Consider the following 13,729-nt stretch of genomic DNA (forward strand, 5'->3'; position numbering starts at 1 on the left):
GAAACATCATATTAAATTCTTATATGGGTACACTAGTTACCTAATATAGTCAGCCGGGCAAGATATATATGTTGTACTTAATGATACATGATGTTATAAGGAGATCAGATATATATTACAATACTGACCTGACTCATAATTATAACATTAAACGAGATTTACCTGTAATGTGAAGTTTAGTTGTAATTTCGCCGACCACAAACTCCCCTAGGGGTCACATAGAGAGATGTCGCAGCATCGACCAAGGCTCACCAGGTTTCAGAGTATCCGGTGCAGGAGTTGTTCCTGTTGGACCGTTCCCTGAGAAGGATCAGTAAGGGAAGGTGGTGGGTATGTGATCGTTAGGGGAGTTTGCGGTCGACGACATTACAACTAAACTTCACCTTACAGGTAAGATTCGTTTAATTTTATAATTTCGTCTCCCCCATAACTCCCCTAAGGGGCCCCATTCACATTTTAGAGATGATCCTTCAAAAAGAGAGAACAAAATACCTAACATTTCAAAAACTAATTCTACGCTCATAGACATTTATAACCGGTCACGTATGATTTTCATATATTTCTTTAGGAATACGCTGAAAATAAAACAATGAAGTATACAATCAATTCATTCAATATCTTAATAACAATATGGGTAGTTTCATTTCATTAGAACATTTGAGATTTGGTAACAGAATGACAACACCCACACTTTTTAAAGTCACACTTTCTCTTTGTCAAATTAATATCTTTATGAGCTGCTCAAAAGAAGACTTCGACATTTGCCGTGCAGCAATTGAATCTACATGATCTTGAAAATGACGCCAAGGTGTCATTCAGAGATATATCATTTTGATGCGTAACCGTTTTCAGGCAGTTATTAATGCGAACAGCGGACATACGAGATATTGATTGAAAGTGTGACTTTGGAAAGTGTGGGTGTTGATATTCAAACTGTTGTTGTTACAAAATCTCAAATGTTCTAATGAAATGAAACCGCCCATATTGTTATTAAGATATTGAATAATTTGATGGTATACAATATAGTTTTATTTTCAGGGTAGTCTTAAAGAATTATATGAAAATTATTGGTGACCGATTATAAATGTCTGTGAGTGTATTTTGCAAGTCCCTACACATTATCAAATCATATACATACCTATATTTACTTCTAAATTTTTAAGAAATTTAATATTCCCTCTTGGAAGGACACCATGTAATTTTGCTTTTGACGTGAGAGCTGCCCGCACACTGCATATGTGGTGCAAATGTACAATCTATACCTGCCTTTATTAGCACTAATTTTATCCATCTAGATAATCGTACTACGTAACACTGTTTTATGGAATTTTACGTACTTATCAGTACCTTGTCTCCCATTCTCATGCAGACATTCTATGCGATCTAAGTATTCTTTCAGTGTGTGAACAATACACAAGTTTTTATTTTCCCTGCATGTTCAATGTGTTCCTTTGTGATCAATTCTGCATTATGCCCTGGTCTTGAATGCTTCAGTAAACCTTATGTTATTTGCTCGAATGGTATTTGAGAAGGCAGGAAATTTTCGTTTCCTTCCACAGATTCCGCCACAAAATTCCATCAACTTCAGGGATTTGTAGATTCTACAGATTGGTTGGTCTCTTGTAATTTTCCTTGAAGGAGTTCAGTTTTTCTTCTTCCGTTCCGTCCGTTTTCCCCCTGAGAGCTTTATTAATAATCGTGGCTAGCTGATCACAGATGTCTTTCCCAATGTCTTGTTGTTTTTCAAAAAACGATTCAAAGTCTTCCAAGTCGTTTTCAAGTTCAGTTTTCTTGTTATGTGTGCCAAAGAAACCTTCCCATTCGTCATCACTTGAATCTTCTTGACTGTCGTCGGTTGTATTTCCAGTTCCGTCATCTGTACCATTTCCAATTTCGTTCTGTTGACGTGAAGATCCGGTCATTGCTGGTCCGTTGACAAATGTATTTTGTCTTTTCCCCACGGACGATGCGTCGGCATTACTGCTTTTATTGGAATATGTTTTCCTGTTTAAGGTGTTACCCTCTTTTTGCAAAGAAGTCACCGATTTCGTCAAAGTTTTTATTGATTTCGCCGCCTGGGCGAACTCCTCTAATTTCCTTTCGAGGGCCCCAACAACTCTATCTATTTTTGACGCGTTATTTCCGCACCGGATAGATGCCAATTTTTGCTGGTCAGCCACGAGTACGATATGCTTTGTATTTTTGTTGTTTATAAATCATTTTATATATAGTCTAATTCTTATTCTATCTTCCGGTCGAATCGTTACGCCCAAATAGTGCATATGCCTGGCATGATGAAAAATATATATATTTATATTTACAACCGCGGTTCAGTCTAGTTGCGTTTTCATCGTTTTATTCCAGTTTCTTTCACTAGCATTTCACGCTATCTACAGCTGTATCGGAAGTCCAAATCGGAAACTAACGAGCGAGATCTATGCGATTCACGCGATCGTGTTTGCAATTTCGCAAACTTGTCATTTCATGACAACGACGATGTTATCGCCTATTAGCGATTCACGCTGTATAGACTGTCATTAATAGCTGTGTTGGTTCGTTCGTGGGAAAAACTAATATCGCGGTCGTGAAACCATCAATAGATGGTAAATATAAATTTTGATAAATGTAGTCAGGAAGGTCTAGTATTAGTCGTTCCAGTAGACACGGACTTACCTGAAGCCTTAAGTATTCCGGTAATTTTAATAAATTCCACCATACTATTGAGCAAAATATTTACGTACCTCGTCCTAAAAGGTAATAAAATCGTTTTTCTATGTATTAGTAAAAACGCTTGAGGCATACAGACACTAAATAGAAAAATGGCGCGAAAAAAAATGGTAGTCGCATAATGGCGGACACAAATAGTCCTCAGTTTTTTTGCTCTATAGGGCTATTTGCCTTATTTTCTTTGCAATTTTTTTGCTCAAATCACATGACAGATCTATGCTTGACATGTAGGTAGCATTTTCATAATGAAATAACAACATGACAAAATTTTTCATGGAAACTTAGATCATACACCACCAGTATAATTTGGGGTCTCATTTTTTAGCTGATTTTGCAGTTTGTGTGTTTGACTGAAATTATTTTTCTTGCATCAAACATGACCCCCACTTTTCTTTTGATTTTTAGTTAGCACTGACAATATTCTTCAAGAAAATGTAAGTTACAGAAATTTAAAATGGGTCCTGATGTGTGCTGCGGTCATTGGAAATGGGTCAGTTTCATATAGAATAAAGAACAACAACTATTTAGTGTGTTATAACCTATAAGATGACATTGGTAAAAAATGAAATCTGGCCAGATGATGGTGGGAATGGGCTAGTTTGATTAGAATTTGATTGAAAATGACAAATTAATTGCAATTTTGTTGAAAATGAGGATAAAACCCAAAAATATCACATTTTCACTGTTTTGGGTGTATTTTTTTCAAAAACTGCATATTTATAGGCTACTGATTGCTATTTTCTGGCCATCAGAGGTAAAAGTGAACATATATAACAGTTTAAATGTGTAATTTGCATGCAGATCAGAGTAGAAAATGTCAAAACAGGGCAAAACAAGGCTGAATTTAGGGTAACTGCTTAAAATTATGTCGCGACAGCTATTTTTGACAAAATCTGATGCTTTGTCTTATGGTACTGAAAATGCGTAAAAACTTGGAAACTGGTGATATCAAGCTAAAACATTGTATTTCTTCATGCATTTGGGTTTCTTGTACATTTCAAATGAAACTGGCACACTGTCAGAGAAAAAAGTTTTTCTTATAGGCATACAGACACTAAATAGAAAAATGGCGCGAAAAAAAATGGTAGTCGCATAATGGCGGACACAAATAGTCCTCAGTTTTTTTGCTCTGTAGGGCTATTTGCCTTATTTTCTTTGCAATTTTTTTGCTCAAATCACATGACAGATCTATGCTTGACATGTAGGTAGCATTTTCATAATGAAATAACAACATGACAAAATTTTTCATGGAAACTTAGATCATACACCACCAGTATAATTTGGGGTCTCATTTTTTAGCTGATTTTGCAGTTTGTGTGTTTGACTGAAATTATTTTTCTTGCATCAAACATGACCCCCACTTTTCTTTTGTTTTTTAGTTAGCACTGACAATATTCTTCAAGAAAATGTAAGTTACAGAAATTTAAAATGGGTCCTGATGTGTGCTGCGGTCATTGGAAATGGGTCAGTTTCATATAGAATAAAGAACAACAACTATTTAGTGTGTTATAACCTTGACTGATAAGCCTTTAGTCTTAGCCTCGTTCTGGTGAGCCTTCGTCGATGCTGCGTCATCTCTCTATGGGACCCCTTCGAGGAGTTATGTTGGAGACGGAAATCAAAGGTTTTCGGGTATATATTTTTATACTACGACAAAAAATTATTGTACAGTTGAATTCTTTCTATCTAAAATGAACATTTTACTGTGCGACAAAATCATGTGGTAAATAGCTACATTACACAAATTACAGAATGCACAAGTGTTTATATATCGGCCAAGTTGTCAGCCTTTAAACAAGTTCTTGATACATCTTCATCAGATTTTGTCTGTAGAATCATTGTAACGTCCTCTCTAAAGTTTATTTAAATAAGGGGCATTGGCCCTTTTAGGTGGCTGATAGAGATAAAAATGGAAGAATAAAACACACCTTTAAATGACTTCTTCTCATGAACCACTTGTTGAATCTTCATCAAACTGAGCCAGTGGCGTCGCTATAATATCCTGTCCGTTTGTTCAGATGGATGCTTTTGGCCTCTCTTATATTCTTAATCTTAAAACTAACAGTGGTAAAGCTGTTTCCCAATTTGATTTTATTAGTAATGAATAGTTAAAAACTACACGTAATATAATGGCCCCGTTGTATTGCTCATTGTTTAATATTATTCTGAACTCTGGTATGTTGCCCGATACTTGGTTAATAGGTTCAGTTAAACCAATATATAAAAATAAGGGTTCTCCTCTTGACCTGCAAATTATAGACCTGCACGTGCAAAATATGCAATATTGGCCAAAACGCCTAATCCGGTTACGTTGACCGTGAGTAGGCCAACAATAAATCAATAATTAGCTGCAGTACCTATTCAAATGTCGGTACGTGAAATTTCTTGTAATTACATACATTATTAACAAAATAGTAATACAATATAAACTGAACGATTAGGAACTCTGTTGAATTCTGTTGAGTGTTGAGTATACGTTACTTAAGAACCAGTCGTTTAGTATCATAACTCTACAGAGCCTCGATATCATCTAAATGATTACCCTCGAGCCGGACCTCATATTATAACGAATATTTTTTGCGGATGAAGTGTTCCAAATAATGCCATACACAATGAAGAGTGGAAGGAAGATTTGATTTTAGTAGGAAAAAATACAGGTCATTGCTTTAGAGGAATAAAATATATAAAATGTAATCAAAGGGACGTTCAAATGAAAGAATGTGTGCCTTTAGGTTAAATATGGTGTAAACCTAGGTCATGGACGACTTTTCATTGGAATAATTATAAGGCTCGGCAAGTAAGAAACAAAACTGTGTTGCGTAGCGACCCACCCGGAACTGCGTTGCGTACAGTTTTTGGCCAGTTTTTCAGAAACATACTCAAATATTTCTGTGAAAATAAACGTGATTGCTCTTATATAGAAGTAGCTTTAAATATCTGTCTGTCTGTCTGTCTAATCTATCTACCAACCTATCTACCTACCTACCTATCTTCGTTTACTGCTTAACTCCTCTTTCGGGTATTTTTACAAAAGTATTGACAGTGAGATGTCAAAGTGAGAAACTGAGACTGGAAACAGTTAAAAGTGTTAGATATACAGCGCACTTTGATAAAAATAACTGCATGTATGTTGGGTTTCTGTCTGCTTGAAAGTTTCAAGCGTGGGCAGGAAAACAATTTCAGACGGGATGTTGTTCCATAAGACCAGAGTACTTGGAAAAAAGGAAAATTTGTAATAACTGAAAATGTATGGATTTGTCTATAGGCCAGGGTGTGTGTATCCATCCATCCATCCATTCATCCATCCACCCATCTATCCATCCATCCATCCCTCCATCAATCCATCGGGTTGTTAGTAAATAGGTGAGAGAGACAGATAAAACCTGACAGTGAAAGCATGTCAGGTTAAGTGAGACTGGAAAAGTGTTCTAGTGATGATTAAAATGTTAATAGTGAAAAAGTCAAAAAAGTAAAAACACTGGGATCCAAACTAATACTGCATCTTTACAACCGCCCGCTTGAACTTATCAAGGTCGGGCAGGATGGCAATGTGACTTCGGAGTTTGTTCCAAAGTACAATGCTGTGAGGAAAGAAGGAGAACTTGTGGTAATCAGAGGAAACCTGTATTTTTCGTAGAGATAGAGGGTGCATGTGTCTTGTTAACCTATTAGGGACTTGGAGGGAGATTAACTGCAACTAGGTTATGGTATATTTTGTTAAACATCATGAGCCGGATGTTCAAGGGAACGCCAACCCAGGTTTTCCTGCATGGCTGTTACACTCGAGAGAGGGGAGTAGTCCCTCTTTACACATCGTATTGCACGTCTCTGGACCATTTCTATCTTCTGAATGTTGGATTTAGTGTAGGTACTCCAGATACATGTAGTTGATGCATATTCAGCCTGTGGCAGGGTGTAATGAAGTATTTCGACCCCCATAGAATAACGACCCCCGGTCATTATTCTATTAAAAATGTGACTCCTTTCTTGTAAAATATTGACTCCCCTTATAAAAAACTGACTCCCTTTGAAAACTCTATAGAATAACGACCCCCCGGTCATTATTCTATAGAAAAACTGACCCCTCCAAGTAAAATACTGACTCCCTAAAGATGACTCCCTTCGAATCTCATAGAATAACGACCCCGGTTATTATTCTATAGAAAAAGTGACTCCTTCCATGTAAAATACTCACTGCCGAAATTACTACATTCGAACTCTCATACAATATCGATTCCCGGACATTATTCTATTTAAAAAAGTTACTCTTTCCGTGTAAAACCCCGGCTCCTAAAAAGACTTTCGACGATAATATCTATTAAAAAGTGATCCCCACCAAACCTAACGGACAATTTTACTAGATCTACAACTCTAATACCCTCCATTGCCAATAGTTAACATTTTGATTGTACTACTACTACTGGTGCCGCTACTTCTATTGCTATTACTACATGTACTTCTTCTTCTTCTACTACTACTACTACTACTTCTACTACTACTACTACAACTGCTACTACTGATACCACTATACCTGCTTCCACTAATACGTCTTGTACATCTACCTCTTCTTCTCCTGCTGCTGTTGTTGCTGTCACTTATTCCTCTGCTGCTGCTACTGCAACTGCCACTAACACTGCCACTACTACTACTACTATTACTACTTTCTATTGTTGCCGCTACCGTACTTTACTGCCACTACTAAGTATTGCAACTTCTATTAATACTAAGTTCTATGCTAGCAGTTTCTTGTGCAGTTTTCTTCTGAAGAATTACTTCATACCGAAGTTTGAAGGGATTATTGACACTGGTGTGTTTTGTGAACGCATTGTGAATTGTTATTTTCCTGAAAAAAATGTATACACCAAGATACAGCGTCTAGAAATAGAATCCCTTTTCCCGTTGCGGAATGCTCTGATTTCTGTGTCAAGTAATGGTATCTGGGGCTAATCGTCAAACGGAAGGACGGACGGACGGACGGACGGACAAGGGCAAATCTATATGCCCCCTCCCCCGAGTGGGGGGCATAAAATGCAGCAATGAGGCCTTAGATACATGAGTTATCACTAAATTTGACCAAATGACCGGGGGTCGTTTTTTTATAGGAGTCAATATTCTTCGTGCGGTTCAGTTTACTTCACGTGGGGGAGTCATAGTACTATGATCTGGAGGTCATAATACTATGACCGGGGGGTCACTTTTTCTATAGAATAATGACCGGGGGGTCATTATTCTATGGGGGTCGAAATACTTCATTACACCGGACCAGGGATTTGTATGCTAGTTCTCTGACTTTTTTTTATTTTTCGTTGTTACATTCCTTTTAATGAAACCAAGAGATCTATTTGCGTTGGACTTAAGGTCAGCGGATAGATCTAGTCCGAGATATTTAGCATTAGATACAGATTCTAGAATTTGGCCATGGAACAGATATCGGTGTTTAATCACAGTTTTGATTTTGGTTATATGAATAAATTGCCACTTTGAAGGATTGAACTCCATGTCCAACTGCTTCTCCCAGAGTACCATGCTGTTTAGATCATGTTGAGGAGAAATTGATGGTAAGGTACACAGCAGTGTCATCAGCAAATAATCTGACTTGAGATTTTAACACAGAGGAAGGTAGCTGGTTGATGTAGAGAAGGAAACAAAGGAGGGCTAGGACTGATCCCTGGGGTACCCCAGAAGTAACAGGCACTTCGGAAGAACAGTCACCATCCACAACTACAGTATGTCTACGGCCAATGAGAAAAGACCGAATCAATTTTTGAATTTGAGGACAAACACCATGTTCTTGAAGAGCGTATGAGTTTGAGGTGGTTTACTTTATCAAAAGCTTTAGAAAAATCAAGGAGTATAAGATCTGCTTGTTATCAGAGGAGAGGTTGTTCACAAGGTAATCAATTAATTCAATGAGCTGAGTCTCGCATGATCGTCTTTCTCTGAAACCATGTTGAATCATAGAGTATGTGGGTGGTAAAGTGAGAAGACAGTTGAGAGGCAACTATGTGTTCAATGGTTTTACAGAGGATGCATGTAAGGGAAATTGGGCGATAGTTTGTCGGGTCAATGGTATCTCCTTTTTTGTAAACAGGGCAGACATTTGCACTGGTCTAGTCATAGGAAATATTGCCGGTGGTCAGGGACTTTCGAAAGAGAACAGTGATGATGTCAGCAACCTCCTCTCTCAGCTCCTTCAGGACAATTGGTCTTATATTGTCAGAGCCGGCAGCTTTGTTGGCATTGAGGTTGGCAATGAGCTTTAATATTTTTGTTGTTGTTGGATTTAACGTCGCACCGACACATGATAGGTCATATGGCGACTTCCCAGCTTTTAATGGTGGAGGAAGACCCCAGGTGCCCCTCCGTGCATTATTTCATCACGAGCGGGCACCTGGGTAGAACCACCGACCTTCCGTAAGCCAGCTGGATGGCTTCCTCACATGAAGAATTCAACGCCCCGAGTGAGGCTCGAACTCACATCGATGAGCGGCAAGTGATTTGAGCTTTAATACACCGACTTTACTGATGAGGATGATGTCACTCATTTGGGGGTATTTGTACAGTAATTTCTGGGGTCCAGGAGCCTCAGGTTTTGTATACATATCTGTTTAAGTGAGAGTGGTGAACTGGGGAAAAACTGATTGAAATTGTTTGTTAAGAATATTTGCTTTTTCAATGATGTTACTTTTAAGAGAGCCTGAGTTTTGATCTTTTAGTGTGGATACCTTTTGTGAATATTGTTTTGAGTTTTTTATTAGGGTATAGAGCTTTTTAGTACAGACTTGACTTTGTGTGTCAGTTCCATCATCACCTGCAAGATTCAGAATGTTTTCTAAATAAGAATCATATGATTGTTTAATTTTAGCTTTTATTTGAGATTTTAGTTTTTTAAATTTTACCCATTGTTCATGATCTGACTTGTATTTATTAGTGTTTTTTTTAATATTTTTGTAGAGCTGATCTCTTTTGTGGATTAGTTTCTTAATGAGTTTAGTTATCCAAGGAAGAGATGGTTTTGCTTCAATTCTTTTAGTAGATATGTATTTTGATATGCCATCCTCAAGTGTGTGTGTCTGAACTGGGCCCAAAGGTCTTCAACAGAGAGAGGAACACGAATAGCTACGAGTGAATGGACATTTTTGTGAAACATTATTAATTTTGCATTAGTTCGTCTATTCTCCAAAGATCTTAAACCGAGAGAATTTTGCATATCTGAGACACTGTCATATGCGGAATAGTTGTTGTATATCCATCTGATTGCTCTTCTTTGTACCATTTCTATCTTATTGATATTATTTAAAGTTTAGTGTAGGGTGACCAGACTGAGAATGAGTATCTCTACTCTACCTGAGGCCTGACAAGAGTTTTATTTACTATTTCTTTAACCTTCTTGTTTTAGTTTGGATGTTACTTTTTATGAAACCAAGTGTTCTGTTTGCTGTTGTGCAGATTTTGTTAATATGAGAGTTAAAGGTCAAGTCGTTTGTATGTCACAAAACATTTACTGGTGCGAGTTGATATGGGGTACGTGTTGAATTAAGTACGGAATAACGAATGGCCATAACGAATGGCAGAGCAAGCAACGATGAAAGAACCGAGTTTATTAAGCAAATTATGTAACAGGGAGGTAAGTTGTGGTCAGAGATAATTTTCATATGAATCATTCATTTTCAGTCGCACTATCTTTTTCAAGAATTTGTGTAAGGACCGTACTAAAACTTAAACCAAGTGCAATAGTCACCGTACGTGTAGTAGTGCTCGTACAAAACGTTTACTCAATACTCTATCATTTCTGTATAGAAATCTAATACCTATTTTCCTTTATTTTTCTCGAAAGGAAAATCTTCAGCAAATGCTAATCAGAATACGATTTTCAAATGCAAAATGCAGCCTAGATTTACCAGTATCATTGACCATATCGACATTATAGGATAAATCACGTCCTCCGGTATTTCCGTAAATAGGCCGGGTCAGGGGGGCTGGCAAGATTAAACGATATAAAGACCGTGTACAATATTAGCGATTATTTTTGTCAGACGATAAGGATTTAGGAAAGTTCTTACTTTCTCACAATGAAAATATTACTTTACGACCTCGGCAACAAAATTTTTGCAAAAATAATTTGTTAACCTTGAAAATTGTGAATGATTTCACACCTTCGATACGAGCCACGGAAGCGGCAGTGTAAAATAAAAGATAAAATTTCAAAAATAAAGTAAACTTTGAGGATATTTTTGCTACATCTTAATTAAAATACTGTTTTATGATAATCTGCAATACATTTTATACAGTGTCTAGGGGTATGGATCCGTACCTCTAGAATCTGATTCAAGAGGTACGGATCCGTACCTCTAGACAAGCCTTTTAGGGTTTTTCTACAGGGCTTCCATTAGGATTCAATTTCATGGAGTCAGGACTGCCGAACATTCAGATTTTGGAGTCCCTCTTAAATTTTCTTGGAGTCCTACGTAGTATCACTTTGTAAAATGACCTTCAATATCATCATCATCATCATTACTATCATCATCATATCTAATTGGTTCAGAACAATGTGTAAAGTAACAGAATTTAGAGAAAAGGACCACTAGAATGATTAGAAAATACTTTATTTTACAAAAAAAATATTTTATTGTTTCATTATACATATAGCAGCAGTCAGCATTTTTATTAAAATCAAGGAACTTACTGTTGTTCAGCTACATAATGAAAATCCACTTTAAAAAATCTAAAGTACTTTTTACTTGGAGTAGAATTATATCAAATTACGTCATTCATTCGCAATACCCAACCAGTTAACTTTCATCCCACATCAACAGTCAGGGGTGTAACTGTTTCAAGTTATCGCAGTTTATAACCCATTTGAGTTATTGGTTAAACTTTCATAACTTGTATCAGTTATCATAAAATATTACAAAGCCCTCCTGTGCCAATTCCTCATTTTGAATGTGACTAATGCAATTATTTCCTGAATCCTTGGCCTTTTATCTTTCCAGCTATGCAGTAAGTAATAGCTATAGTATGTGTGAGAGTGTGTTACCAGGTTATATCAGAGCTAGGGGTACATCGAGGGTATTTTTCTCTGCACATATCGTCGAGGCCAGTCGGAACAGTTTTACTGTGCTGATATATATCGCAACAGTTTTTTTCTAATGAAACTCTATAGAGATTTCTGTGTTGATATATATCGTAACAGTTTTGTAAAATATCAGCACAGATTTTGTAGTATAATGTGTGTTACCATGTTTAACATACTGCAAAGATCAAAGGAAAACTGCCGCACTGTGTGTGCGGTAAAAATTTTTACGCAAGGCTGATAAAGGTTTACGCAAAAGCTTTAAAGCTATAAAACTTTTAATATCTCATTATTATCCCATTATGCTTATCAGGTCATGCTGAGACTAAAAGAGAATTTGATTAACCTCAGTTTGCTACTAATTTCACTTTAAAGGTCACTTTGTGAGAACAGCAAAAAGACTTTTTTTTGAATAACTTACCTGAGTTAACTATTTTTTATAACTAATACAGGTTATAAAATGCTTGAAAAAGTAACTGAAATAGGTTACATAACTTAAAACAGTTACACCCCTGACCGATCAAGGAAAATCAATAAAGAAAAATTTTGCGGACGTTTAGCTGCCATGGGCTTGTGTTTGTTTTAGGCTATTCATCAAAATGTGTCAGAGATATCAGTTCTTAATAGAAGACAAATTGAATGTTTTGTTGGGGTTTTTTTTCTAAAAATTACTGTGAAAGTAGGATTTATCATTTACGAAAATCCAAGGTAAGGAGCAAATTTATAACCAATCGGAAAAAAAACGTTTTAATTTAAACTGGATGTGAAATGTTATTTGCTAGTTACTTGCTGAGGTTTTTTCAACTTTTTTGTGCTGAAATTATCGATAAATTTTCCACTTACTTTGTCTTCCGACTTTGGAGCTTCTTTCATCAACTTAATCCGAGCCAAATGCATGTAATGTTTTATTGTCGGCAATAAGCGCATTCTAAACATGTCAGCTGATCTGGATTTATAACGGTTTACATTTACCGACATTCTCTATCAATCACGATGCTTTCACACTAGTCTCACACTTCAAACAATGCGGGCAGTTTTTACGAGACTGTCAATCAAGAGTTTAACTACTTTGATTAGTTACGGGGCGGAGCTAATCACGTCATTCGAGTGAAGTTACGTCACGGTGTATTGATTTTGTTGTTCTTTGAAAATATCGGAAGTCCTTTGTATGCCTCTGACATTGTGTATTGGCGTACGGATCATAATTTTTGGCGTATTTTACGCCAGGACGCCGCTTAATGGAAGTCCTGTTTCTAGGGGTACGGACCTCCTTTTTCTAGAGATTTAGGGTCATTCGCATCTTAAATTTTGTTGAAAATGAAATAACAAATAAGACCTAACCTTTGTTCACTTAAAACTCTCTTAAAAATGATTTACAGATACCAGCGTTTACCCAATTGTTAACCTTCCTTTTCGAAACCTAAATAACTCAGGAACTCCAAATGAATACACTGTTCCGTTCCGATTAATTTATTGTTAAACAAACTGTTGTTAAAAGATAAATGAGCGAATCTAGATCTAACTGTTGAATAAATTATAGATCTATATGAAATTCAGCAGAAAAAATAGGCATAATGATATGCATCTGTTTATTTTGTATGTAAACAAGATATAATGATAATCGGCACGGAACTGATATTGTTTAATAATCAATTACCAACATCAACTTCTTTGCCAACATTATGTAAAAGAAACTGTAAAAACGTTCTTTGTATCTTGTAATGGCTACCAAATGTGCGGAAAACATTATACCGTAAGGGTTTATTATCATTAAAAATAGTGTGTGGTTTTTTTTCACATTGAACATATTTAACATTATTCTTTTAAAATCTTTATATCTTTTTTTCTGTCAATTTGAATCCTCTTCATTTATTTGGTGTTCCTCGGTAATTTACGTTTCGAAGGAAAATGTAACAAATCGGATGAACG

The 13,729-nt window shown here is 36.4% G+C and overlaps 1 protein-coding gene across 1 annotated transcript in view; it reads left to right on the forward strand.

Annotated features, from left to right (window-relative positions):
• Positions 1–9,352: 9,352 nt before the first annotated feature.
• The window catches only part of LOC123536223 (uncharacterized), a 152,973-nt gene continuing 148,596 nt past the window's right edge, over positions 9,353–13,729 (forward strand). Inside the window, exon 1 of the mRNA XM_053550207.1 lies at positions 9,353–10,354. Within this exon, the coding sequence (XP_053406182.1) occupies positions 10,295–10,354 (60 nt within the window). The 5' untranslated portion in view covers positions 9,353–10,294. The remainder of the gene's footprint in view (positions 10,355–13,729) is intronic.

This window comes from Mercenaria mercenaria, chromosome 1 (genome assembly GCF_021730395.1).
Source record: "Mercenaria mercenaria strain notata chromosome 1, MADL_Memer_1, whole genome shotgun sequence".
Classification (NCBI taxonomy): Eukaryota; Metazoa; Mollusca; class Bivalvia; order Venerida; family Veneridae; genus Mercenaria; species Mercenaria mercenaria.